Source organism: Pimephales promelas, chromosome 15, assembly GCF_988280905.1.
Source record: "Pimephales promelas chromosome 15, fPimPro1.hap1.1, whole genome shotgun sequence".
Taxonomy (NCBI): domain Eukaryota; kingdom Metazoa; phylum Chordata; class Actinopteri; order Cypriniformes; family Leuciscidae; genus Pimephales; species Pimephales promelas.
This window is the reverse complement of record NC_142783.1, coordinates 24,650,403-24,676,959: the sequence shown is the minus strand read 5'-3', so window position 1 is coordinate 24,676,959 and position 26,557 is coordinate 24,650,403. Positions and strand designations below refer to the sequence as shown.

Genomic DNA, 26,557 nt, shown 5'->3' with positions numbered 1-26,557 from the left:
GCAGCCTTGTTGAGCATAAGAGGATCTTACCAAGCCTAGCCTTTTGAACGGTAGTGTATATTTGCAAGCATTTGTTCATTTATTTTACATTTACTAGTTTTAGTCACTGACAGAGACACGTTTTTGGCCAAAAGTCAACTATTTGTGACGTTTGTTTTGTTCATAGGGTTTCTAGAGGTGACGAGGAGCTACCTGATGATTCTGTTGGATTCATCTGGGTCTTGGTCTTGGAAATCTCCAAGCTCACAATGTCCAGCTTCCAAAAGAGCAGCGGAGTCTGCCACCAGAGACTCTTCCATGTCATCGTTAAGTGGACTATGTCTATCCCCGTCGTGGTCATCACAACCCTCCTCCATGACCACGTCCGATTCAGCACCGGGACTTAACAGATCTATGAGCAATAAGAAGAAGAAAGGGATTGGAGTGAAGCATGGCAAGACAATGTAAGTCACGTGATGTATGTGTGTAAAAAAGCTGTCATTTTAACACCACCAACACTAGAAAGTAGAACTTGAAAATGAGTATTTTGAATTTCCATTCAGAAAAGTACAGAGTAAATAAGGGATATTACAGTTGAGTCCATTTTGCAGTTATATCATTGTTCTTTACATAAAATGTTGTGCTTACTATAAATTTGCAGAAAGAAATTCCTTCTTTTGTTTTTGCTCTGGTATTAAAACTGATAATATGAATGATAATATCAATTTTAGGTTAATCCGTGATATCAACAAACAGGTTCAGTCTTACAACATTACCCTGTTTTTTCATCTGAGCACACTGTTATGGATGGCATATGATGTTCACGTAGCATTTAATGTGTAGTGAGATAAATATTGTTGTTTTTGTCGTGAAAATGCAGTGTTGATCATTGATTGGCATGAAGACTAAAGTTAGACTTGCCTCCGTTTCTTGACACCTCTCCGAGGCAGTTGTTTGGCACTTTGGGTGCACATCTTTTATGGCAGTTAAATTTGCAATCTGAGACAGTGTGAGGGAAAAGAGAGTAGAGAAGAATGACAGAGCGACAGAGAGAGGGAGAAAGAGTTAAAGGGGGGGAGTGAGGGAGAGAGTTTACTACCAATCTGGCACATAAACATATGAGTTCCTGTTGTGCCGGTGGCTGACAGGCTGAGACCTCGCACATTGAGCACATGAACATTAAAGCTGTTTGTAACAGCCCAGCCAACTGCACTCTTTACTGCTTGGCACATGGCATATATTCCCCTTACACAAACACATCGTATATAAAAGCAGCTGTTGTGTCACTGTATATTTATGTTCTGTTCTAGATGACACAATAGGATCAACAAATTCTATGATCTGTTAAACTGTACGGTATTATCAGATCTGTAAAGCAAGCATAAATACATGAAATATTGGCACCTAATACACTAAGGATAGGCTATGTTTGGAATACAACACCTACTATTTTTGCAACATGTATTATGTAGTACTGTGCCATATGCTAATTTTATTTATGCATAAAATGCTACATTTGATCTACTATATTTGCCAGAATGACCATTGCGCACCATTTTAGCATATCTATTGCTATCAACTATTTAATGGTATTGCCAAAGGTTAGAATTTTTGGAAGAAAAATAAACTGAAAATAACCTATTTATTTCCAGCATGCACTAAATTAAATAATTTTTGTATGCCAGAAATAGTAAGTTGTATGCTAATATGCTATTTTTAATTAGGCCAATATTTGCATAATAATACTGTTTCATATTTAATGTTGGAAAAAATACTATTCTAATACTAAAAATACGACTTCAAACTAAGCTAGAGCTTCACAATTAATTAAAAAGTTAAAAGATCGCTATCTCGATTCAAACACCCATGTGATCTTATTCCTAAATGACAATGATTCGGCCATGCCTAGGAGTATTTAACCTTTTGACAAGTATGATCATAACGATTCAAATCTGGGTTCGTGATGTCGCTGAGTGAGAGAGCAGTTGACATGATGCAGTATGAAACAGCTTCACAAAAAGTGTTTTCAACCTCAAAGTACAATAATTCAAATTATCAAAGATGTACTGGGATTAAAGTTCATAGTTTGGATATAAACACTGATGTCGAGTGATCCAAAGTAACTTGACGCTTCAAATAAGGCAGTGGCTCAGTGGTTCATGTGGGTTGTCTACGAACCGAAAGGTTGGTGGTTCAATCCTCGGTTCCACCTGACCAAGTGTCGAGGTGTCCATGAGCAAGACACCTAACCCCAGCTGCTCCCGACGAGCTGGCTGGCGCCTTGCATGGCTGAGACCGCCGTCGGTGTATGAATGAGTGTATGAATGGGTGAATGTGAGGCAAATGTAAAGCGCTTTGGTGGCCATTAGGTCTATGAAGGCGCTATATAAATGAAGTCCATTTACCATTTACTATATATGATAGGATAGTATATCATCATTACACCAGGAGGTGGTGACAAATGTTAAAATCTGTATTTGTTATTGAATAATTCAGGGGATTTGTTCAATTTGGTCAACATTTTGTCAGAACCTCATTGTTGTTTGTTCAGTGGTCTATTCAGAATCACTGGAGAATCATGATCTCTATTTTAAACAAACAAACAAACAAAAAATATATATATAATTCTCAACTTGTCCAGAATTGTCCAGGTCTAAATTCAACCAAGTTAAAAAAAAGTAGTCAGTATACAGTATATTTTGTGCACTATACAGTTAGCTAGTATTCCATTTTGAACACAGCCCTATACTGAGCTTCATTCTCTGGCTAATACAATGCACCATGCACATAATAGCAAAATGTCATTTCTGCTGGAGATATTATAGTGAATATTATATTAAACACATTTGTATACTTGTAATTTGTGTAAATAGTTTTATGGACTTTGTAAATACACTGTAATGTTAATTTGAGAAAGTAAGGAGTAACGGCAATTAGTGACCATTATCCAAATGTAAGCTCAGATGCGTTAATACAATTTTTATTACAACAAAGAATTCAAATTAATTGGAAACATCAGGATCAGAGGGGATTTAGTCGAGGCACATTAATATGCAAAGCAATAAGACACTAAAACAATTACTGTATGACAATAAAGACAGTAAAAATGTTAAGGATAAGCTCCTACCTTTGCACTGTAGACCCTGACGGAAGAGGCCCTTGAGGAGTTTCTTGCAGTGCTGGCAAACGGTGGGGCGTGTGTATGAATGGATGACTAATGTGTGTGGCACCTTAACTTTAGAAAGCAGGATCTTGTCTAACTCTATTGGCCGACCTATATAGGACTGAGAGTTGGAGCGGCCTCTTCCAGGAAAGATGTCCGATGGTGTTTTTTGCTGTGGACAAATAATAAATGGATTGTAATGTAGAGATTCGATGTAAGAAATATAGGACATCCGCACAACACAAGGGCTATATGTCAACGGTTCGACTGTGTTCTTTCTCAGTACATCAGTATTTTTCATAAATGTCAGGTCAGGGTAAGTGTTACACTTGTATTGGGGCAGGTTGTCACATTATGAATTTGTATGTTATGAAGGTAACACTTTAGTTTAGGGTCCAATTCTCACTATTACTGGTTGCTTATTTGCATGCATATTACTAGAATATTGGCTGTTTATTATTACTCATAAAGCACATATTATAATGCCTTATTCTGCATCACCATATTCTACATTCAACTACCTTACAAGCAGTAATTAGGAGTTTATTGAGAGTCATAGATAGTTAATAGTGAGAATTGGACCCTAAACTAAAGTGTGACTGTAATGAATTATACAATTTTTAATATTTTTGTTCACCAAACCAATTGTTTGATATTTTTGTGCAATACCGTTTACATTTTTGTGAATAGTATTAGGTTTTACTGTGTGTGCATTTTGCTAAAAAGCCAATAATACAGTATAACAGCAGCTTCTATTGTGACAACTTACCCCATGTAGTGTGACAATTGGGACATGTTGTCACAAAAGGCTAAATTTAAAGGTACTGTAGGTTAATTTTATTTTTATTTTATTTTTTACATATTTGTTAAAACTGTTATTATGTCTTGTCAGTAGAGACAGATAATCTGTGAAAAAGTTTAACTCCTAAAAATAATAATCAACCTCCTTTGGTTAGAAATTTTAAATAAACCATGTAGCCTGGTCTATTAAAAAATATAACATTTTTAGATCAAACATATGACTGCTTTTTAGTGATATATCATGCAAAGGTTAAATAACAAAGGTAAATAAAAAGGATTACTTTGTCACACAGGTTCTCTGGTATTTTTAACACAAGCCAAGTCAGCACCACCCTGCTCTCGATTAGGTGAACAAAAACACAAAGGCCCTACGAGGTTCACGCTGAGGGAGATTGTTGTATATGCTGAGCTTTGATGAATTTGCATCAACTCAGAACAACAACTTTCTCATCAAGCTGATCTTTAATGTGCTGCTGATTGGCAAAGATGCAGATGTCTTACCACCTGTTGTGAATAGATCTGACATCACGCAGGTGTGCATAATCAACTATTCAATGTGCTCTAAAGAAAGAAAATGATCAATAGCTTCCTGTTGCCATGTTGTACACTTCACCAAAGGCCTTAAGAAGATTCATGTGAAAGGTAAGGTAATCATACAGATGCAGATCATTTGCTGTAACCTGTCTTAGGTGTAGGGAACAGATTAGAGAGCAGCTAACAGATGTTTGATTCTGCCGTCAACAGCCGATTAACAGTTTTCTTCAAACAAACTCTACATGTGTACCACAACATTCATGGTGTCAGGTTAAAATGTCTTAACCTCTTAGAGAAAAGAACGACATGTCTGGTTCACTAAGTTTAAAAGAAGAACTCAGGTTCACTTTAAATGCCGCAGCAAAAGATAATTAGACAGCTTCTAGACAGATAATTAGGCAGATAAATATAGAAACTGAATATATTTTTTAAATATATACATATATATAAAACACTTCTATTCAGCAAGGATGCATTAAATAAAGCAACAGTGACGGTACAAACATTTATATTGTCACAAAAGATTTCTTTTTCAAATAAATGCTGTTCTTTTGAACTTTCTGCTCATCAGAGAGTTCTGAAAAAAATGTATCATGGTTTCCACAAAAATATTGCGGAGCACAACCGTCTTCAACATTGATAGTTGTATTTCACGAGTACCAAATCAGCATATTAGAATGATTTCTTAAGAATCGTGTGGTTTCAGGGTTGCTGAAAATTCAGCTTTGCTATCACAGAAATAAATTACATTTTAAAACAGTTTTTTTGAATAATATTCAATAATTATTGCACAATATTACGGTTTGTACAGTATTTTTGATCAATAAGAGATTTTCTTTAGATTTTGGGGTAGTGTGTGTTGTGTGTTTATATATTCATATATATATAAAATATAATAGTTGTTGCTTTTCTCTATCACCCCTTTATCAAACAGATTTCATTTTTTTCATACTGCATTAAAACAGGGGGTGTATGACAGACAAAATATCACAAGGAGTCACAGCTGAATTAGTTGGTGCCTACCTCCATGCTAGGACTGACCGGAGACTGGGCAGGAATGAAAGGATGTGTGGGGAGAGGTAGAGAGAGACAGACAGAGATTGAGTAGTGTTAATCGGACACATATGCAATAGGGTCAACAAACAGGCCAAATCCACAATCTATATCAATAACATCTGAGATTATTAGGGAAAAACCTGTTGTATTTGTAAGAATCATATGGTTTATATTTTATATTTGAACACTTAAATTTGAGTATTCAATATTTTGTGACTAAGGGAGGGAACATCTGATATAATGTGCTGTGGATCTGATTTTGACTTCAAACTCACCAGTAAAGCTTCATCAGAGGTGCTGGGAGACCGTTCAGCAGACACAGAGCGAGTGTTGGTCAGGCCGGTGAGGGACACATTAGATAGTCGACGTTTACGGATGCCACTGCAGTTGTTTGGGATTTTAAAGGCACACCGTTTGTGGTAGTTCAGCCCACAGCCTAACACAAAGATAGTGATATGGGATGATCACATTGTGGTCTGTTTCTCCCTCTAATGTAATGCTGACACAAGTTTAATGTAATGTTTAGACCTTTACCTTCACACTTAAGCCCCTGCCTCACTAAACCCCACAGCATCTCTCCACAGTGATCACAGAACGCTGGAGCTCGATATGAGTGAACGAATAGAGCGTGAGGTCTGATCTGAAAATCCTCCACAGTAGCTGAAGCTGAAAGTTTAAAACAACATACACAAAAGCAAAACGTGAATTTCATCCATAATTGCTTTTACATTTTTATTTTATTTTTTGTGCACCAAAAATATATTTTTGTTAATATCCCTTTAAAAAAGTCAGGTTCCTTAATGACATCATCCTCTGGGAAGTGACATCATCCCTCCATCACATTAACAGTGGATTTGATTAATTCCGTGACGTTTTGTTCAGCTGGTTTGTCTCACTTTAAATCATTCCATCCTGTTCAGGGTTATTATCGTTAACTAAAACTAAAACCATATAAAAACAAATAATAATATTGAAATAAAATATATATATATTTAAAAAAATGTAAAATGTATTTCTATAAACAAAATCATCATAAACAAAAAACAAAATTACAAAAACTATAAGTAAAATTATATTAATGAATTCTAATTTAAAATATCAACAACAACTATAATTGTATATCAATGATATAAAAATAACACAACCTGTATATAAAATTGCACAAAGGCAAAATATGGTTAAGTATGACTTCAGATAGAAAAAAAAAATAGGTTGACAATCTCATATAAGCTCTGAATTCTAACTAGCTCTTTATTTTCATCCTGTAAGGCACACAGCTAATGAGCAAATAACCAAGCTGTAATTAATAAAGACCTGAGCTTGACCACAGCATATTTCTTTGAAATAAATTTATTTTAATAAATAAATTTCAATTAAAAAAAAAAGAAAGAAATAAAACTGTTTAAATGGTACTGAATAGCATGAATGACCCATGTGTCTTGCTCAAGAGCACAGTAATTTTTTAAAACATCTATTATGTTAATTATGGAAAAAACATAAATTGTGCAAAAAGAAATGCTGAAAGATACTTAATGCTTGAGAGAGAGGTTTGAGACACAATTAAGTAACATAATTATTCAAAATAACCATGTCACTTTACCCCCAAAAGCAAATACTATCCTTTCAGTTATTTCAACATTTACTATATACACGACTGACATTCAACCAAAGTGAAAATCATGAGTCTTTTGTCTGTAAATATGTGATAGTTTCAGGTATTCTCATTAGCTGAGTAAATCTGCAACATTTGAAGATCAATAATTCACTTCACATTAACAACCGCAATTGCACATCACAATTACGAAATTAAAATTGATGTGATCTTTTTCATTATGCTCCGCTAACATTCCTAATACTTGCAATTAACATGATTTGTGCATTTTATTTCAAGTGGCTTTGGTAAAACTGTAATCTGCTAAAAACATCTATGTAAATCCTTGGTAATTCATTAAAGAATCTGCAATACCTGATGAGAGACTTCAAGTTTTGACAACCTTAAACTCCGAGACATCTGTTATTTGTGTGTAATTGTGGTTGTTCAAGTGAAGTGAGTCATAGATCATCCCAAGTACTTTCATTTCAATTTACATCTTAAAATCATAATTAAAGTTGTTTTCCCATAACAACTGACATAAATAACCAAATTTTTTGTTTGCATTATTTGGACTTTCGACTTCATGAGGGAATTTGCTTCGCTCTTAATCCTAGCAACACTGAGTAAACATGTCATGGTTAAAAAGGCAAACAAATGTTGCAGAGGGAGTTATATCTTCATTTTACTGTACGAACCATCCTCTTTCAAGCTCCCACAAGGCATGTGTATCTTGGGGTGCAGATGGATGAGAGGGTGGGCCAAATCCAATCTATCAATGGCCAGTCTGGCACGCTCTGGCCGTCTCCACAAAACTGCCACAAGGCCTGGGCAGCAGGCTCTCTGGCCTTGCCGAATTCTAATCAGATGGGCAGACTGTGTGTCTGTCAGGGTTAATGGGCTAGAGATGGTGGTCCCTTTAGAGGGGGTCGTGGTCAAGCACTAATTAATTGAGAATTCAGTTTGGTTGAGCTTTAAAATACGACAAAGAAGCTGATTCAGAGCCACGTGACATCTTTGTACCAGATATTTTCACTTTAAAGCATGAACTCGAAAAAATAATTACTCACTCGAAAAACCTGTGTACCCCGGCATAATCTTACAGAACAGAGCGAAATCCAGAGATATGACAATTTTTAATTGCCATCCAAACTCTTCCAAACAAACCCAGCTTTATTTATATTTGCAAATTGTACTATGAAAGGGAAGCTTTTGGGGTGGTTGGAGTGTTTTGATTGGCTCTTGTTGGCTGCATGTTGACAGGACCAATAGCGGTTGAGTGGCGAGCGCAGCGGGAGAACTGCCTGACTCAACGCACGCATGTTGCCTCCTCTCCAACATGGCTTCCCCTAGTACGCTCAAGTAGAATACATTCTGATTAGCCATTCTGCAGCTAAATTACCTCAATTCATTCAAATTATTGTTTTGCCTTTTGTTTAAAGGCCAAGATATGTTTGCAAGTTGAACTACCTGTAAACTGTCATTAAATGCTTCAGGGAAATGAGTATGATGTTGAAAAGGCATCCTGAGTTGACTTAATGCAAATACTTGTTTTTCCCGGGTTTTTTTTTTTTTTCGTTGCTTCTGGTGGAAATTGGAAGTTTTCTGGCCCTACACACTCTGGGCTCCGATTCCCCTTTGAGATATTAAAGGCAACAAGAAAGGTACAATGATTAGGAATCACTATCACTTTGTCACACTAAAGTTTATGCATACTTCTTCATCAGTATCCACGTACGGTTATTAATCCCACACATTCTGTCTAGCGCCTGTATTTTCATGCACTTTCTATGTTGCAATTATGTTGATCTAGGCACAGCCAAACATCCTGTCAGTGCGCTTTACTGGAGCCCATGGTTACTCTAAATTTATCCAGCAGAAAATAGACTTCAAGCAGACTTTAAGAACCACAACAGACTGGGTAGAGACCCAGCAGAGAAAGCGTAGGTCATATTTTCATGAAATGCTGCTCTTTTTAATTACCGTATGAGATATTGTCAAAGTGATAATCTGAAAGATCAGCATTTATTGGCCCCGCACCTTTTTTCAGATTCAGGCCAATTATAAAGCGTACAACTTGTGCTTTAAAACCATATGGTGACCAAAATCAGGTTTTACTCTAATACAATATAATAATTAATTTGGGCTTTAGAGTGCTGTAAAATAATAAGTTTACTCAATTAGTTAAGGAAAACTATGAGCTTGACCATTACCTATTTTTACATCCACCTATTTTTATGCACATTTTGGGATATCGCATAAAAACACTGGATGGAAATGCCAAGATGCTCATAAATTGAAAAATGCTTATAAGCAGTTTATAAACTACGATGGCAACCCATTTACCAAATAAATTCGTCGATTTGCATTAAAAAGTCATGTGACTTTGCCATGACTGGACTAACCAGCAGATCGATCTTGTTGCAGTGTATCTGAAATGCTGTTTTGCCATTCTGAAATGCCTGAAGTCTGTCAAAGTGGTTGCAGAAACAAGATAACATATTACATTTCGTCTACACGCTTTAAGGAGCAAGTCATTAATTATATACTGTACGAAAATTATATACAGTGGCTTCTCCTCCTGCAGCAACTTCCATTTTTCTTATTGATAATTAGCGCCAGTTTATCAGTGACAATTTTACTCTCTTCGGCTAACTGGATGTAAACGGTGCTTTATTCACAAATGTTTTATGCGATATTCCCATTTTGCGCACACGTGAAATTCGCAACTTAGGTGGGATGGAAACATTCCACTATTGATTCGCTACGACGCTTTTTACTTTTGCGTTAGTAACTGGTGAAATTATACCCTCCGAGAAAAGTGACGACAAAATCGCACAGGGTCCCTCTGGGGGTGTCATAATTAATAAACGTTGACCTTACTTTTGTGACAGTTATAAAACTCTTCTATGTTACTTTACAGTGAAAGCAGCTGTCAAGTGTGTCATTGAGAAGTGTTACTCCGGGCTCCCAAAGGCTCGTCTATGAGAATGAGTGCATCTGGGTGTGTTAATCACCTGATTCATCTTGTCACAGACACGAACTTGTACGGAGAAACACACCAGATCTGGTAGAGAGGCTAGGGGGTGGAGGAGGTGTCAGTCCCCGCTTTATCTCGTCAGAATAGACTTCACTCAATTACCTGACATAGCACAGGGAGGAAGGCAGGGGAAGGCCTGCCAAGTGTTTGGAGAAACACTTTAGCAGTGTCAAATGCGATACCTCCATCGCTTCCTCAGCAAAGCAACTCCGGTTTTCACACCGGGTGCGGCATCAAAACTTGGATGCACATCAACTTTTCCAGAGTGGGAAATGGAAGGACTAAGAGACAAAAAACAGTCAGACATGGCACAGGAATCGCACTCCGGTGTGTGGTAGACTGCAAAAACTTTGCCGGCGTTGCAACAAAGTCACAGTGTCTTGTCTAACTGATCTATAATTCAATGTGTTACACCACAAATAAGACGACCATGGATGTACATCTTTGTCTAAGGGCATGACTACATCCTGAGCAAAAACTATTGAACACGACACTTACCTGACAGGACGACTTCCACCAGGTCTCCCTCCATAATTTCAGCCGCGCACCTCACCAACTGCAGAATGTTCTCAGAGTTTGGATCATGACGGAAAAGAAGAATCTTTTCATACATCCCATAGAAGCCACATTCTGGGAACTGTGATGAAAGAAAAATATGTCTGTCAGGTTTTTTTTTTTTTACTGGGTAAGGACTACATTGAGTGGGTGGTGTGTAGTTTATGATGGTTAGCTTACATGAAATGCTTGTCTACTGATGCCAGACATATCTAGGATCATCTAAAAGCCTTCCCCACACATTCAAATTGCAGACACCATTTCTCATACATGAAGCTTTTCATTCAGTTCTAAAAAAGTACCGGTACTCAGAAAACACATAATGATCACTCATGGGACAAACCTTAATGACAAAAACAGATTTATAGCATTAAATGTTTTTTGTTTTTTTTTTGTTTTTTTCACTGCTCCTAAACAGTTTTACAAACAGCGGCCTCGCAATCAATCCAATGTCAAAAGAAGAGAGCAACATATTGACTGACCCATGTAGACCGCTGGGGAAATGGCTCACTAGCCTCATTCTCTATTGATCCCTGCTGGGTTGAGTTGCAGCAACACTACAGAGAAGGCCTGCAGGTAATGGCAATTCAAACCTACACAGTTCACAAAGGGTACTCGCATCTAAGCTATTTGGGTTTTATTACACCACAAACAAAGAGATCACCAATCAAAACTTCTCTAGCTGTCACTGTGAACTTGACATTATTCTGTAACATCATACATCCAAATATGCTGGTATTGAAATTTACTGAAATACCACACATAAAGAAACATTAATGCATTTGAATAATATAATATCTAAAGCCAGTATGCAAATGGCGGGACGTAATTGCGCCATTTTACAACAGAACGGTTCAAACCACAAGCAAACCTCAAAGTCATTTATGCTAATGATCTTTCGGCGCTACATCCTCTAATATTTTTATCTAGAGCCAAACGTGATTCATTCAAGCCCTTTCCGTCCAATGCGCTTTGCTTCTGTGGCTCGCTAAAGATGTGAGGTGCCACATTAAAGTTTTTTTTAAATTATTATTATCCCATAATTTACTCGCCATCAAGCCATCCTAGGTGTATATGCTTTTCTTCTTTCAGCCAAACACAATCAAAGTTATATTAAAAAAATATCCTGGCTCTTCCAAGCTTTATAATGGGATTTAATAGAGCCTGAGTTTTTGAAGCTCCAAAAAGCACATCCATCCATCATTAAAGTAATCCATATGGCTCCAGGGGGTTACTAAAGTTACAGCCATATGCGAGTCTAGTTCCGGCAGAAGAGTGACCTCTGACCCGATGCATATCTTTGTCTTTGCCCTTTTTAAACTTGAGGTGATTTCCCACGACAGCGCAGGAAAATGCATTCGTAAGCTGCGTCTTATTATTTACCTTGTTTTCTTTTCAATATAAAAATCTTTTCTACTGACCCACTAATAACACAGTCTTTGCAGGATTTCAGTTAAATAAAAATAAAGTTATGAAAATGTAACTTTGTCCTTAGCAATATGTTCTGGAACAAGTAATGTATTATTGAGACAAAAGATTGCCCGCTTGATATTTCCAAAATGAGGCTATACACCTCATGTTTAAACACTAGAGCCAGCGGCAAATTCCTAAAGGACTGAAAAGCTGTTCTCGGTGGGTAATGGCAGCTGACAGTCTGGAGCTCACAACCCTGAAAACGTTTTAACGCTATATTTATATTTGAGATATAAATAACTAGGGCGTTCTTGCCTAAAAAACTCTACATTCTGAGACACAACAACAGTAGTATTTATAAAATTATGCTGGTTTGGTCGTCTGCCATGACATGACACCATGACGGCTGACACCGCCATCGGTGAGTGAATGGGTGAATGTGAGTATATAATAATGTCAGGCATAGGATGTATTAAAAATATCTTATTTTCTGTCATTCTAATTCTGTTTTGTGGCCAATTTATTTCTAATTCCAACTCGTGAATTGCGAGCTAAAACTGTATGTTCTATACAGTATGAATGTAGTAGGGCTGTGTACCTTACGTTTATGCAAATTGCTCAATTTTGCTTTAGTCTTTATAGCAGCTGAGAGTATATATGTGTCTGATCTTCCTGTATGCCTTTAAATGTACAAAAATTCAGAAAGCTGCTTCAAATGAGATTTCTAAAGAGGCATCTACAGAAAGCAAAGTATGGCACAGAGCTGAATAGGAAGTGAACGAATGTGGAAAAAATCCAATTTCTAAATAGAGACATGAGCAGCAATGACTAACATTGAGAAAGCAATTGTGAGATTATAAAGCGTCTCCATCCAAGATATCTGGATGCTAACAGACTGTGAAAGCATATGATGATTATCAGACTACGGGTTAAAAGATTGAACACTAATCGTTCGCCTTCTTCCCAATCCAGTTGAATAGCCGTGTCACATTTATTTACAATTACAAATGTGCCATTTCATAGTGAGATCCTGTAAAGAACATTTGATCAGAGCTAATGCTTCTAGTGCACTGGTTTGGAGAAAATAGAGATGACTCTATCATTGTTTAGAAACCCGGCAGAGGAGCTCACCTCCGAACGCCCACACAAGATGTACACTGCACCAAAACGCGCTGTTAGCATATTACGCGGTTACAGAGCAAGGCGGTAGACTCGCCTTTTAAAAGCATACCACTGCAAGCACACATTCCAAACCAAAGCATGGAAATTAGATTCAAGCACCACACACAGACCCGCACAACATAGTCTATATTAGATTCAATTCGACACCACTTTTGGGACGGACTGTCTGTTGTCCTTTTCCTTCTTTTCGTGGTTTAGAGGTGCAGATTCCTTCCCCTCTTGTCTAGCTCTAATGAGTGCTACACAATGAAGATACACAGAAGCAAGTGTGCTTTTGAGGTCACCATGACAGCAGCCTCACTGTAACAGTGTGGGTTGTCATGGCAGCGGACACCCAAGGCTCTTTCCTGATTGAACACTATTCATTTGTTTGGCACAAATGGATGCACATATATCTGCTGCATGTCTGAGCCATCAAAGCCAAAGACACACTGATCCTTGTCATTAACCCCTTGGGAGATGTCTGGCTCTGATCGGTGGAATCCTCTGACAATAACTCTGTTATTGCCTCTAAGAGAGCTGCCCAGACCCCCTCGCTTGATGGTCTTTCATGACTGTCATTTTCTGCCATCTCTCTGTATGTGTTTTATAGATGACAGGCTAGCGCAGCGAGGAGAACATCAATTTGGATGTTGTCTTCCCTTTAAACAACTGGTTGCTGAAGCTGGTTGTCAGGGTGGAGCGAGCACTTGTGTGTGTCGAAAAAGGCAGGTGTGTTGGGGGAAAAAAAGGGTAGGAGAAAGATGGACGGGCAGAGAGAAAGAGCAAGCGAGCACTCTGAAAGCTCGTAAGGAGTGAATCATCTGTTCTAACTGTCAACCTCCTCTCGCCTACGCCATACCAGGCTCAATGCCCTGCTCTTAACGCTAAACCGCAGTTCCTTCCTCTCAGCGAAGCTTTGACATCCTAAAGAACCTTAGCCCTTTAATTACTCAAACTAATGATATCAACCTGTTGTCATATTGTGATACGTGCATTATATTACATATAAAATACATGGATTACAGCTATTACAATTAGGCTTTAGCATGTATAAATACTTTTTCATAGCTCGGTGGATGTGCGAATTTAACTCTGCATTGCAGTACCAAACGTGAACAGTGTGAAACGATATGGTGTTAGAACTAGATGCTTCGCAAACAACAACCATTCACGTGCCTTATACAGGTGAAAGTCGAAAAATTTGAATATCGTGCAAAAGTTAATTTCAGTAATTCAACTTAAAAAGTGAAACTAATATATTATATAGACTCATTACTTGCAAAGTGAGATATTTCAAGCCTTTATTTGTTATAATTTTGATGATTATGACTTACAGCTTATGGAAACCCCCAAATTCTAAATTAGAAAATTGTAAAAGGTTTTCATAGCTGTAAGCCATAATCATCAAAATTATAACAAATAAAGGCTTGAAATATCTCACTTTGCATGTAATGAGTCTATATAATATACTATTAATTTCACTAAGTTGCACGATATTCAAATTTTTCAAGTTTCACCTGTATTCACGCACTTTGGGCAATGATGGAAAATGCAACAATTGGAGTGAAGTAAAGAACGTTTCATTCTTACCTTTATAAAAAAAAACTTGATATTACAGTCAACAATGTATAATGTGAGAATGCGCAATGCTAGAACCTTTATGTAAACAGGTCATGTGCTGTGTTTGTCCAGTCAGTAACAGTGACGCATCAAATATGCAAATGAGGACGTTGGGAATATGCCGTGAAACAACAGCTTTTGAATATCCAGGATTAACTGTTAACCCCGGGTATATTATGAGCAGTGTGATACAGGTATAATGATAACCCAGGATTTCGTTTAGCCAGGGTTTAGAATGACCCAGGGTTATTTTTTTAATGATTTAGTTAAACTTGCCTGACATTTTAAAAATTAATGAAAATCCGGATGTACGTGGCCCAATAGGACAGTGAAGTGTCCAACGGATGAGCACTTCAAAATCTCTGCAAAAGCAGTGGGTCTTCCAAGTACATTTTGCTTACTGGTTTATATATACTATTAATTTGGAAATAATATGTTTTCCGCATATCCACCAAATTTTGCAAAGTGGAAGCTGTTTTCTGTGAATCTGTGAAACATTTGATTCACTGGCAAATAACTAGAAGTATAACAACATGCACTAAAAGTTAAAACTATTCGCACTACACGCCAGTGTGTTTATAATTACAATTTACAACAATACATTCAAGTAAAATTATAAGAAATAAATACTAATATAACAAGCGGATAACAATGGGAGAACCTTCAAGTAAAAAAATGGCCGTGCTCTCTCTTGCGTTAAAAATAAAGTGGATGTTGGGAAGTAGACATATTCGACAGAGGGTATATATGGAGCTAAAGCAAACACTGTGATGTACGAGGGCGGCCCTGTGACATCAGAACCATCCCTCACACATGTTCCATCATGGAAGACGTATCGAAGTGAAGGGAAAACAACACAAAATATTAACTTGATGCAAAATCAGGGTGGTTTATGTGACACTTCACTTCAAAACAAGCACAAATTGCAGGGAGGATTGCAGGCTAAAGATGTGGGTTATGAACAACAAAGATGACAACAACCACATATGCGGTGATGATGTCTAACTATATTAGGCTACAAAATCCATGCCAGTTGAAGAACAGACACCCGTGACGCACAGACCTTCGTCGTGTAATCAGTTTTGAGGGTGATAAATAACCAAGAGGCTATGAGCAAAAGAGAAATAGCAGTTCACACACACTGTGCCAAAGTCAGTAGAACAGGGTGGTTTGTTTCCTTGCAATATTGCAAGCCATTTTGTGCATTCAAACCATAAATGGTAAGCAGAAGCAATACCATACCTTTTTTTATTTTAGTTTTTTACATTTTCTTACAGTAAAACTGATTTCATCATTGTTGTTTTCATCCATTTGACTTGTCACAATAATTCCTGGCACTTCTAGAGGAGTTCTCAGAGTTTCATCTTGATTTATTCCATTAGTTTCACCATAAGTAAATTCAGAGTTGTTGGGTGAAGTGTAATGAACTTAACACTGTTGTAACTTTGGCAGTGCAGTTTGCTGTGAGAAACTGTTTGAACGTGCCAGAAGGGAGAACGCTTTGTACTGAGAAATATCATTTGCAATACTATGCTTTCCAAAACATGTCTTAAAAATGTGGCTGAAGACTTGTAGCTATTTAATATTTAAGAAGGCTGCAACTGAAGCACCAGTAGAGGACTCTGCACTCAGTTGCGTTGTTTAACGGATAGTTGTATTTCTTTTTTTTTTTTTTTATCAGTAGATTTATTTTAAATCTGTCACAACAATGTTCAGAACAATCGTTTGGTCACTAATACATTCTTACATAAAACAAAACTGGTGAAAGAATATATGTCAGATGGTACATTGGTCAATAAACATGTCATGAAGCCGTAAACCCAATCCATCTTTCCCAATACGGCAAATACTCATCCATCTGTAGGTTTAAAGCGAAAGTCATCCTCTCCATATTTTGAACACTGGTCATAATGTCCAGCCATTCAGCAATTTGTTGGGGGTTCAAATTGTAGCCACTTTCGTGTTACAGCTTTCTTGCTGGCAGCTAATAATATCTTCAAATGAGCTGCTAAGTTGCCCAGGTAAATTGTAGAAAATGAGCAGTCAATTCCATCACCGAAAATAAAAAGTATTACTTGTATTACCTCCTGCCAATATGATAGAATGGCTGAGTAGCTCCAGAATACATGAAAATGGTCTGCCAGTTGATCCCCACATTTCCTCCAACATAGACCACTTCCCTTCTCGCAAAACTGAATAGATTTTATCTTGGAGGTTACAAAGTATCTAATAAGATTCCGCCAACAGAATTCTCTCCACATACCCGAGCTGGTAGTTGCCTGTACAGAACAGACATTCAGCCAGTCAGCCACTTGCGTTTTCAGGACCAGACATGCGCAGTCGTGAGCAGGAAGTAAAACTGCGAAATCAAGGCCGCGCATGGATATGTGAAGTGTAATTTAAATGTTTAGTTGGTCCCGTTGAATAACATGGGGAGGCGGGATTTACGAGCTACACTAGGACCGGTCACAGGGGGGCGATTGAGACGTTTTGGCTTCACTTTTGAGAGCTTGTGCGGCACGCTTGGTCCAAACTAATAAACGGTCCATGAAGCATATATGTGTAGCGTATTTTTGTTCCACTTTCATTTTGTTTGCATTCGCTGCTCGGGAACGATCGCTCATTGCTCAGACGCACTCACGTTCATTGATGCGCCCCTTAACCATGCATTTAATGTGTGGTAAATTGACTGGTCGCACATGTGCGACTGGATGTAAAATTCAGTCCCACACTCTCAAATTTTGGTCGCAAAATGCGAGCATTTGCTTGCAGTCTGGAGCCCTGCCTTGCTGGTTTAAAGTCGGAGTCGAAAGCAACCCATTTTAATAGTCTAGATTGTCTTTTAAGTAACGGAGATTTGCATTCTTTAAACCAGATTCTAAAAGGAACCTTAGTCCATTGATTTCAACTTTTAGAATACTGTTCATATAGTGGTTTGCTACCCAGCACTGCTTGCAATGGTACAGTCAGCTGCGAGATCTCCAAATCCTTCCCTTTCTCTTTCGGTAGCAACAGTGTTTTAAATCGAATTCTTGGCTTCCTTGGCAGCCTTTTTCCAAGTTAATACTCTGAGTGAGATGCCCATTGATCCTTATTCTAGCCTTTGGTGACGAATACATTTTAATGCAACTAATAAAATCATCTTTACCAAATCTTCTCAATGCCAAATACAGGTACTCTCAGCGAACTGAGTCAAATGTTTTCTCGGCGTCTAAACTAATTACTACGGCTCTGGTTTTTTTTTTTTAGTGAAACAACTACATTGTTACAAAATAAATGCTGTTCTTTTGACCTTTTGAAGAATCCTGAAAACAAGATATCAGTGTTTCCACAAATATATTAAGTAGCACAAATGTTTTCAACATTGATAATAAAAAGACATATTTCTTGAGCATAAAATCAACAGATTTCTGAAGGATTGTGTATCACTGCATTTTATCTAATAAAATACATGACTTTGTACATCTACAAGAACAACAAACATACTAGATTTTACAGAGAACCAGTCAATGAGCCTAGACAGCATGAACCATAACCACCATCAGTCAATTGGTCTGCCCGAGCCATGTGTAGTCTGCAGGTTAGAAGCTGCTGGCTGTGCAGTAACAACCACTGATCGATACTATTGGAGCACTGCTCCTCTATTTATACACCCTATACACACACACACACACACATGCACACACAAGGAAACAACCAGGTATTCTGCCAAAGTCATGGCTGCTGGAGATGTTATAGGCAAGGTTGTTCATCATATGAGGTATTAAGCAGAGTTGTGGACTCAAGTTGCATGACTTGCGACCCGACGTGACATAATCGAAGATGATTTGCGACTCAACTTAGACTTTGACAACTTTGGCGACTTGACTCGGACTTGAGCAGTGTGACCTTCTAAAACCACAGATCAGAGTTGTAATAATCACTGTAGTATAGCACTGTATCATGACAGAGATACCAGAGAGCGCTTGATAGAGTGCAGTGTTGCCAGATTGGAAATATCCAAGTATCGTACCAGAAGCTCAAAATGATCGCATTTGGAAGAAGGGGGCGGTAGTTGACTGGATTGTTGATGATGGGGGCAGGGCTGCGGTAGTTGACTGGCGCAGTCTAGACCGGATGCGAGCGGGGCGACGCGACTCGTGAAATCCCAACAGCACACGGATTCCCCATCCTATTTCTGACCTAGTCTCAGCTCTTTGAATCTGTATTTTTTTTTAACTGAATATTTGCAGTATAAGAATTCAGAAAAAAAAACTAGCTGTGTGAAAATACATGTCTATAAAATTCAGCCATAAAAACAATTCAATTTGTTAAATTTCAAATGTTTGTTTTTAAAAAAAAATCATTTATTAATTAATCTACCACCTAAAATTCAATTGCTAATTACACTTGCAAATAATTCAAATGTACACAATTCAAATTCAATTCATTTTGTTATATTATTAGCTCCATAAATCAAGCCCTAAACATTGAGATGGTAAAGATGTTTAGGTCTCAATTACTGTACATGCACTCACATACTGTACATTTCCATGTGTTTTAATTCTATGGAGAATCATCTGGATGAGCGACACTATAAGATGAGACTGCACACTGTATCTAATTACAGCTCTCTTTTAGGGCTGCTAAGATTCTCATTGTCACCTTAATAGCTGTATGTTCACACTTTATTAGTGAGTATTTTACAGCTCTCTTTCTCAGTGCAGACATGCCCACTAACTAACCCTTGGCAAAGTGCACTCGGCTGGAGACAGCACAAGTTCTGTTGGGCTTTGAGGTGCTACAGCAGATCATTAAAATAGCATGACAGGCTTAGCGGGTGGTACACCTCTAAATTGACTTTATAATTTCGATATTTTGCCTATGATAAGGTGAACTGGACTCCCTCGCACAGCATGAGGTGCAACAACCATGAAACAATACGTAAGCCAAGCTTTCTTGTGCTTCTGCAGTCACTGTACCGCTTTCAGTAGTTTTATATGAGATTTAAGAACAATTAAAGTCTTAAGCAGTTAAAGTGACATTTTTATTAAAGTTGGCACTCATTTCAGTTTGTTTAAATGTGTAAAGACCCCTAAGGGAAATTATCAAAGCTATTTATATTTATAAGTGTCGCTCTCGTTTTTATTAATCAATTACATCTAAGGAAAATGCAAGAAAAAATATTTTTAAAATGATCCTTCAGAAATAATTCTGCGACTGTAGATATAATAATAAAATAAAATATATAATAAAATAAAAGTATTAGTTTTAATGGGGTTGGCCATGTGACAATCACTGTAAAATGGACATTATATAAAATTAAAATAAAAAATTCCCAAACAGAATTATTTTAATTTAAATTTAAAAAAAATTACACTTTATTTTGATGTTCCTATGACAGTACGTTGCATCTACATGTCAACTAACTGAGAGTATTTGTTGAGGATAAGTAGACTAAGTGTGTTACAAGCTGAATAAGCTTACATGTATTTGCAAAGATATTAAGTAGACAGTGTACTAATATTCTAATGAAAGTAAGTTGACATGTAGTGAAATGTTACTTACCTACACTATTTATTTCAATAATTAAAAACATGCTCCTCACTTAGGAGGGGTATTATATGCATTGTATGAATTGCATTTTCTTAATATACTACTATACTATAATTGTATTTTCCAATCCTGCCTGAAGACCCATGTAAACAACGTAACCTCCCAGTAAACTGCATTGACACTGAGACAAACACTACATATTTTTAGTCATTTCAATTACTGCAATATGTGTTTACTTCATTACTGAAAGCAATTAACACGTTCCTTTGTTAACTTTCCTTCTTATTTCCATGTTGAACAGCATGATAATCCACATCTCAATAATTCTATTAAATGAAAGGGCAAAACTGAAACTCCATCAGTCCACCTTACCCAGGAAACAGTTCATGACTATTTTGCCAGAGCCACGTCATTATATACGACAGCAAGAATCCATTCAGCCACCTGACTGGTTTAAAGACCAAAGAGTGTTTTGCAGCACCGCTACACATTGTTAAAAAAACACACACACAAAAAAAAAAAACCCAAGATGAATGAGACGCTATGAAGCCACGGTCCTCAAAAACAGGCATACACACATGCACACCGTTATGTATCTCATGATAATGAAAGCTCTTTGAATACTCTCCAAAACAGCTGCTTAACAATGGGCTATGTGCAGCTCTCATCTCTTACCCCAGTGTGGGAGTGTTTGTGTGTGTGTGTGTGTGTGTGTGTGTGTGCGCGCTTGTGAGTGCGTGACCCCACCACACATGGCTCTCGTCATCATAATGGCACTCAGATAAGTACTTCACAGACAATCATAATCAGTTGCCAAGCAACTAGAAAGACTCACATAGAAAGACCAGTGCTGGTGAGATGACCATATAAGCTAATATCGATTATTCAAAATACTATGTCTTAGGCAATGTAAATGTATAATAGCGTTAAAATGTGTTTTGTAGGCTATTTCACAAAATACACTTTAGGTCTTTTATGCACATTTACAGTGAGAATCCATTAAACTTAGCACCACGAATACAAAGATATTTTTTTTTTACTTGTTTTAGACCAGCGATGGATGCATTAGGCTGACATGAAATCACTCGTCAAACACAAGTAGCTGTTCCACACAGCCGTCATCAGCTATGCTCATCTGTCTGCCACGTCTGTGTTATGGACTGAGCAATGGATCGGTTAGCGCTTAACATGAAGAGTGCGGCAGCCCCGCTGATTAATAAGAGCACTTTGAGGAGCGGTAATGCAAAAAGGTGCAAACTTCAAACAAAGGCGCTATCACTTTAATTAAGCCTGATAATCCCGAGCACTAATGGATTCACAGTCTATTAAGCAGGCCCTTGATAGCACTAAGGACTTTTGTCAATGTGAGAAAGAAAAGGGGATGGTAAAGAGTTTTTATTTCTGCCTATGAGATCAGGTCATATTGCTGCCCTTTGTTGCTAGTTTTGTTGTATATTTGTGGGTAAAGGTATGGAGCGATTTTTATTTTTTATAAGTGTTTGTCTTTCCCATTCCAAGTTTGAATGACTGTCATTTCATCAAAGACAATTCTGAGTAATCATAGAAAATCAACCAGAATGTGATTCTGAATCACAGAGTAATATAATAAAATAATAATAAAAAATACATTTTCACTCCTACCTAAATAATTTCCCCCCTCCATCTGACTCTGCAGTGAAGATAGTTTCAATACAGCAAATTTTGTCATGTTCTGCTCATAAAATGACACTATAAGCATGTCTTCAACTGTATATCTGTTTATATGTATATACATATCAGCACTGACAAGCTTATAACCACCACTTTAGTTTGTTAGAACAGTTTTTACTTCCTGACCAAGGATGTTCCTTGATCATTACAGCTCAAAAGACATTTGTTGTCCTCTGCTGTATTTGCTCAGATAATAAATGAACAAAGTAACTGAAGTTGATTTCCTAGACAAATTTAACTGTAGAACATCTTGTCCATTAAAGAAAAGTTGAGCTAAATTATATTATTATATCTCTCCCGGCTTATGTCGTCAAAAAGACGTTTGACTTTTTTTATGGCACACAAAAGGTAATTTAAAAAATAAATTAAAATGTAAAGTAAGTGAGGAATGAAAATGACCAAAAACATTATAAAAAAGAAAAAATTTGCCATACTATTGATCCATTATATTCAAAGTCTTCTAAAGTTTTCTGAATAGTTTAGCATGACGAATTGACCAGTCAATATCAACTGAAAATCTTGGCATTCGCTAAACCCCAAAGAGGTGGTTTTCACAGCATTGCCATAGAAGAACCATTATAAGTTCTCTAAATAACTTTTAGTGAATAGTTCTTAAAGGGGTCCTATTATGGCATATTACAGCACATCTCTCCCCAATCTGGCTCAAATATGTCTTTAGTTCCTGTTTCGATGAAGCCACTCCTTCCGAAATATGAAATGTGTTGTGATTGGTTAGCTGTCCCAGTCTGTTGTGATTTGCACATTACAATAACCACGAGTTTCATGTGCTCAGGTGTAAATAATAAGGATGGGGTAAATTTTTAACTGATTCAGACTTAAAGGGATAGTTCACTTTGAAATTAATTTTTGATATGTTTTAGCTTACCTCAAGGGCATCCAAGATGTAGGTCTCTTTGTTTCTGCAGTAGTTTCAATTTTGATATTTTTAGATCAAACCGTTCTTGTCTATCAGTCATATAATGGAGATTTATGGGGTCCAGCCTGGGTTCACATCAATGTAAGTACACATTGATGGCCTAAGACACGAAACGAACGGTTTGTGTGAGAAAACGAACAGTATTTATATCGTTTTTACCTCTTGTAATTTTTTTCTTTACCTCTTTTTTACCCCTCGTCCCCTTTTTTGCATATTCTGTGAGCAGGGATTATTTAAATGAGTTACATTATGACTTCACAAAGCCCGGAAAAAACTAGTTTTAGTCCAAACGAGTTGTTTGTTGTAGTTCTTGGAAAGTGTATGCTGTAAATAAAATATCTCCCTTGGAGATATATAAAGTGGACTTTGAGCTTTGTAACTTTACAGATCTTTTTTTATGCTCAACATTACAGACTAACTAAAGTTGGAAAAATGAAATAATAGAACCCCTTTAAAATAAATTTTTTTTCTTCTACAGTTTATGTACAATCTACAGAACCGTTTTCACTATTAAGGACATTTTATTTTATGCAATGGAAAGGTTTCAGGAATGTTAAAGGTACTTCATGGAACCAATAGCCACTTGTCCACCGTCAGGCCTAGTGATTCTAAGAACGGTAAGGAGTGGTTCCCGTTATATCTCCACGAGAGCTTGGTTCAGCACGCCATGATTATTCGTGCTGGAATTCTCACAATTGTTAGCCAACCGTGCTGGTATGCGTGTAGTGACGTCGCCACTCAGGATAGGTCACTCACTTGTCTGTTGCCTGGCTACCAGTTTCTTGATACCTGGCTAAGCATGCTATTTTAGTGAAGTGAACACAAGTCAATAATAATAATAAATTAAAATGAATATCTGATCATCCTCCATAAAGCAGTCATTACATACATCTCATACTGTCTTTTAACTCTTGCGTTGCCAAGGCAAGGACTGACGAATTTGTATTACATTCTAAAAGCGTTCCGTTATCAGCTCCACAAGGGAACGGTTCAGCAACGAGAATAGTTTGGCCCAATGATGCAAAAGCAGCTAATTTTAAGGGTGTAGCTTTTCTTGCCGCATTAAAGTAAAGAGAGAAGTGGTGATGTCAGATTCATGAATGAATCTTTCTTTTTAGTCAGATCTCTTTGAATCATTTGATCCATTTCACAAAAACAATTTGACCAAGTTATTACTTATTGACTCAATGATTCCAAGTCATCTGAAGCAATCAAATGGAATATAGCATGCAAGTAGCATGGACCACATTTAGAATATTTTATGAAATTTTATGGTGCTTTTGTGTCCTAATTGAAGCTTGAAAGCTTCATTTGATTTCATTATTAAAATGTCTCATCGTGTTCCACGGAAGAGAGAAAATCATGCAGGTTTGGAAGAACATGAGGATGACTAAATGGTGAGGATGTCACTATTCCTTTAAAGACAAAATCTGCTTATGGCACGAAATGTAACATGATGAACAAACAGTCCTAGAGTTATAGAATTATATTATATTATCAGACTTGCCCTAAATGTAACAATAAACGATAAAAGAAAGTGAAGTGTGACATCTCTGGGTTGTCTGAATTATTTTGCACAGTGCTGCAGGCAGGTAGATAAAAACGAAACAAACTTCCCCCATCCCCTTCTAACACATTCCAATACAACCAAACAATACAAGCACAGCATTGTTTGAGACTGTCTGCACAACAATGTCACCTTCACCTCATGCACACTTATTCAACATCTCACATCTAACTATTTAAAGTGTTAAATGCTTTGAATGCTTATGCTCAAGAGAGCAAGAGAACGTGTGCAAGGCGTTGAAGGCACCCAGGATGCAGATCTGTTGTTCTCATTCACGTTTTTTCTACTAAATAAGTAATTCTATTTTCCTAAACTCATCCTGACAACGTCAGACCTAAAAAAAGGTGTTTCTTGTTAAGCATCACATGATGCTTGTTGTTGTTGTGCTTATCAAAATACTGCTCTGTATTTTAACACCTGTGTGTCTTAAAACACAGACTGCAACCTCCACACTTTGTGTCACAGAATAAACTAGGAAGCCGCGAGGGAGAGAAAGAGATTTAGGAAGAAACCAATGTTTGATAATGGTGGGAAATTATGTTGTTGTCAACACCTCGTGTCTCATCACAAACTTTGTAAGATGCACACAATGCGTAATATTTATGGAGCTAGTATCATTCTGTTGAGGTGTCACAGCGCAGGTGCTTACAAAACAGAAAACACTTTTCGCCAAAAGATATTAATAACTGTGCAGATGTCATCTTATGTGCATTTTAAGGGGTGGTGACAATCTGACTGCTGTGTTATGCGATTTCTGAGATTGCGAATCTACACAGAAGACTAGAACTTTATTACTACTGTAAGCACTTGTGAGTTCACATGCTCTCTTGTACTGCATAGTCAGGTGTGGTTTTTGCCTTCATGTCATTCCATGTCATTCCACAAAAAAACATAACCACAAACCCTATTTATCAGAATGAAAAGCATTTAATAGCCTGGCTAATGTCAGACCACGAATCATTGAGAATGAAATGTGGTCTGGAAACCACATGTTCAATTTCTCGTATTTGAGGCGTGGTTTAGGAATGCCCAGGAATGGGGAAACCCAGGCTAAGCATTTAAGGTATTTATCAGAAAGCTAATTTCCATATAAGAATGGATGTTAACAAATTAAAATCCGCATGACTTGTTCGCGATATTCTAAGACTTCTAAAGCCACACAGTTATTTCTGTGTGAGGAAAACATTAAATAAGTTCAAACCCGATGCCTTCATGATACGCAAAATGCACTTGACATATAGAAACTTCACTTCAGTTATTGTGTATCAAAAATGCATTGTGTTTGACTGGGAGAAGGAAAGGATGGAAAAGAGCAACTTAGACATGGGTATTGCTAACTAACATTTTTCTGTTCCAGGAAAAAAAATGGATTTGGAGAAACAATATTATTTTCACTCCGGTTTCACAGAGAGGGCTTAGACTAAGCCAGGATTAGGGCTTAGTTCAATTAGGACATTTAAGTAGCTTTTATAAACTTTCCTTATAAAGAAAAACTTTCCTTATAAAGTTATTTCCAGTAATATAAGGAAATAACTTTCCTTATATTACTGGTATGCATTTTTGAGACATAATAATGGCAAGTTGCTTTTTAGTTAAAACAGCTAAAACATGCATTTTACTCCAGAACTAGCTTAAGCCTGCCCTCTGAAACTGGTGATAAACCAATCTGCCAAAATAATAGTAGAAATAAAAAAATGACACACAACTATAAATATTTGTCTTACATGTAGTCTTAAAGTCTCTGTACATTTTTTGTTAATCTATTGCTAAATTCAATGACATTTACACTTAAGTATACTTTTATAGTGTAATTTTGTCAAAGCAGTATCTCATGGCAGAAAAGTATAGTACAACTCCAAAAAAAAAAAACACAAAAAAACAATGCAGGTTAT

At 37.1% G+C, this 26,557-nt stretch overlaps 1 protein-coding gene across 1 annotated transcript in view; it reads right to left on the bottom strand.

The window, feature by feature from the left end:
* Positions 1-26,557, bottom strand: part of prkd1 (protein kinase D1) — a 37,236-nt gene that overhangs the window by 9,169 nt on the left and 1,510 nt on the right. Inside the window, exons 2-8 of the mRNA XM_039669346.2 lie at positions 10,663-10,801; positions 6,068-6,199; positions 5,809-5,969; positions 5,501-5,524; positions 3,107-3,314; positions 901-978; positions 193-391 (exon numbers count right to left, since the gene is read on the bottom strand). Of these exons, the coding sequence (XP_039525280.1) occupies positions 193-391; positions 901-978; positions 3,107-3,314; positions 5,501-5,524; positions 5,809-5,969; positions 6,068-6,199; positions 10,663-10,801 (941 nt within the window). The remainder of the gene's footprint in view (positions 1-192; positions 392-900; positions 979-3,106; positions 3,315-5,500; positions 5,525-5,808; positions 5,970-6,067; positions 6,200-10,662; positions 10,802-26,557) is intronic.